General features: G+C 16.7%; 1 protein-coding gene across 1 annotated transcript in view; it reads left to right on the forward strand.

Annotated features, from left to right (window-relative positions):
• Positions 1 to 1,785: 1,785 nt before the first annotated feature.
• Positions 1,786 to 2,500, forward strand: part of PRSY57_0927400 (high molecular weight rhoptry protein 2) — a gene marked incomplete at both ends in the record, with an annotated part of 4,833 nt that continues 4,118 nt past the window's right edge. The window contains one exon of the mRNA XM_020114816.1: positions 1,786 to 2,500. This exon is cut by the window's right edge and continues 468 nt beyond it. Within this exon, the coding sequence (XP_019970516.1) occupies positions 1,786 to 2,500 (715 nt within the window).

Below are 2,500 nucleotides of genomic sequence, written 5' to 3' on the forward strand. Positions count from 1 at the left end.
GAAATTATATTCTAATTTGTTTTAGAATGTAATATATAAATAATTTTTATTTGTATTATTTTCTTTTCTTTTTATTATATATATATATATATATATATATATATATATATATTTTTTTTTTTTTTTTTTTTTTTTAATTCAATTCTGCAAGCATTTCAATGGTTGAAATTTTAATATTATTTTATTTAATTTTTTTTTAAAGAAATATGTAAATATTTATTTACACTTATGTATATAATATATATATAATTTGTATGTTATATAATAATATTTTTTTGACTATGTATAATATAATATTATAAAATTTTTATTCATGTATTTATTTAATTTTTTTCGGTGCTCTCATCCAAGTTTTGAAAAATTCAACTAATCAGTTGCAAAAAGAAAAAAAAAAAAGAAAAAAAAAGGAAAGAAAAGAAAGACAATAACAATAGACATGATGAATAACAAAATAATATGAAAATATAAAATAAGAATACTTCTTTGTTATTTTGTAAATTTTTTTGTATATTATTTTTATAAATCTTTTCTTTTTTTATGTTAATCTGTTTTATACTATTGTTTTTTTTTTAAATAATAATATATATATATATATATATATATATTTTTTTGAAAAATATAAAATCGTGCATAAACAGATATTTATTTAAAATTTTTTTTTTATTTTTTTTTTTCGGATTTAGAAAATAAAACGAATATACATATATGTGTATATATATATATATATATATATATATATATATATGTATATGTATATAATATATATATATATATATATATAAATATGTATACATATGTATACACATATTTTACACAAAATGTATATATTATATATATATATATATATGTAAATTTTAATATTTATGCATATTCCTAATTTTTTTTTTTTTTTATGTATATATTATACACATATAATACAATATTGTACATAATATAAATTAAAATATAAACATCTGTACAACAAAAAAAGATAAAAAAAAAAATAAAAATATGTACAAAAAAAAAGATAAAAAATAAAAAAATATATATGTATGTATAAAAAGTGTACTCCTAAATTTATGTTAGAATACAAAAAATATCAAGAATAAAAAGTTGTATGTATATATTATATATATATATATATATATATATATGTGAAAGAAGAAAAAAAAAATTTTTTTTTTTTGATATATATCTGCATGTCATTTTAATGTATTTTTATATATATATATATATTAATACTTTAAAATGACATGTTAGTAAAAAAAAAATATATAATAAAAATAAAAAGTAGATTTTATATGCATATATGATGTGTTTTAGGTTTTAGAAAAAAAAAAAATACATATATTTATATATATATATATATATATATATATTGTATATGTGTGTTATATGTATGTGGTTTTATTTAGAATAAAAGGCCAAATAAAAAGAACAAGACAAAACAAAGAAGTACATATATATATATATATATATATATATATATATATATTCTTTTAACGTGTATTTGTTGTGGCTTATTATAAGCACCCACAAATGTGTATTTTCTTTTAATTTTTTTTTTGTTAATATTTAGGTTTTTGGCTTTAAATTAAAATCATCACATATATATATTTATATATATATATATAATATATTTATGTGTGATTATATTTATAGCGTATTTTTTTTTGTTTGTTTTTTTTTTGTTTGTTTTTAAAAATTGCAGAAATATTATTATGAACCATAAATCATAATATATTTGTATATATCATAAGATTAAAATTTTTCCAATATTCTAAAGTTTTTTTTTAAGTGTGTAAAATGATAAAGGTGACAATATTTTTATTGCTGTCCATATTTAGTTTTAACTTGTATGGATTAGAATTAAGTGAAAAGCTTTCTACAAAATATGGAGCTGAGCAAGGTGTTGAAAGTACAGATATAAATACCAAGTTATGTAGCGATATATTGAAATACTTATATATGGATGAATATTTATCCGAAGGTGATAAGAGTTCATTTGAAAAGAAGTGTCACAATGTTATTGGGAACATAAGAAATACTTTTAGTAATAAGAATACAATAAAAGAAGGAAATGAATTTTTAATGAGTATATTACATATGAAATCATTATATGGTAATAATAGTAATGCTGGTTCTGAGAGTGATGTAACTTTGAAGAGTTTATATTTAAGTTTGAAAGGTTCTCAAAATACGGAAGGTGAATCTGAAGTACCTAGTGATAGTGAAATAAATAAGACAATTATGAATTTTGTTAAATTCAATAAATATCTTTTAGATAATTCTAATGATGTTAAAAAAGTTCATGACTTTTTAGTTTTAACTAGCCAATCTAATGAAAATTTATTACCTAATAAAGAGAAATTATTTGAACAAATAGTAGATCAAATTAAATATTTTGATGAATATTTCTTTGCATCAGGTGGTAAAATAAAAGTTAAAAAAGGTTATTTAAAATATAATTTCCTTGATATTTATAAAGAACCAGTTTGCTCTGCTTATCTTCATCTTTGTA

This window comes from Plasmodium reichenowi, chromosome 9, assembly GCF_001601855.1.
Source record: "Plasmodium reichenowi strain SY57 chromosome 9, whole genome shotgun sequence".
Taxonomy (NCBI): Eukaryota; Apicomplexa; class Aconoidasida; order Haemosporida; family Plasmodiidae; genus Plasmodium; species Plasmodium reichenowi.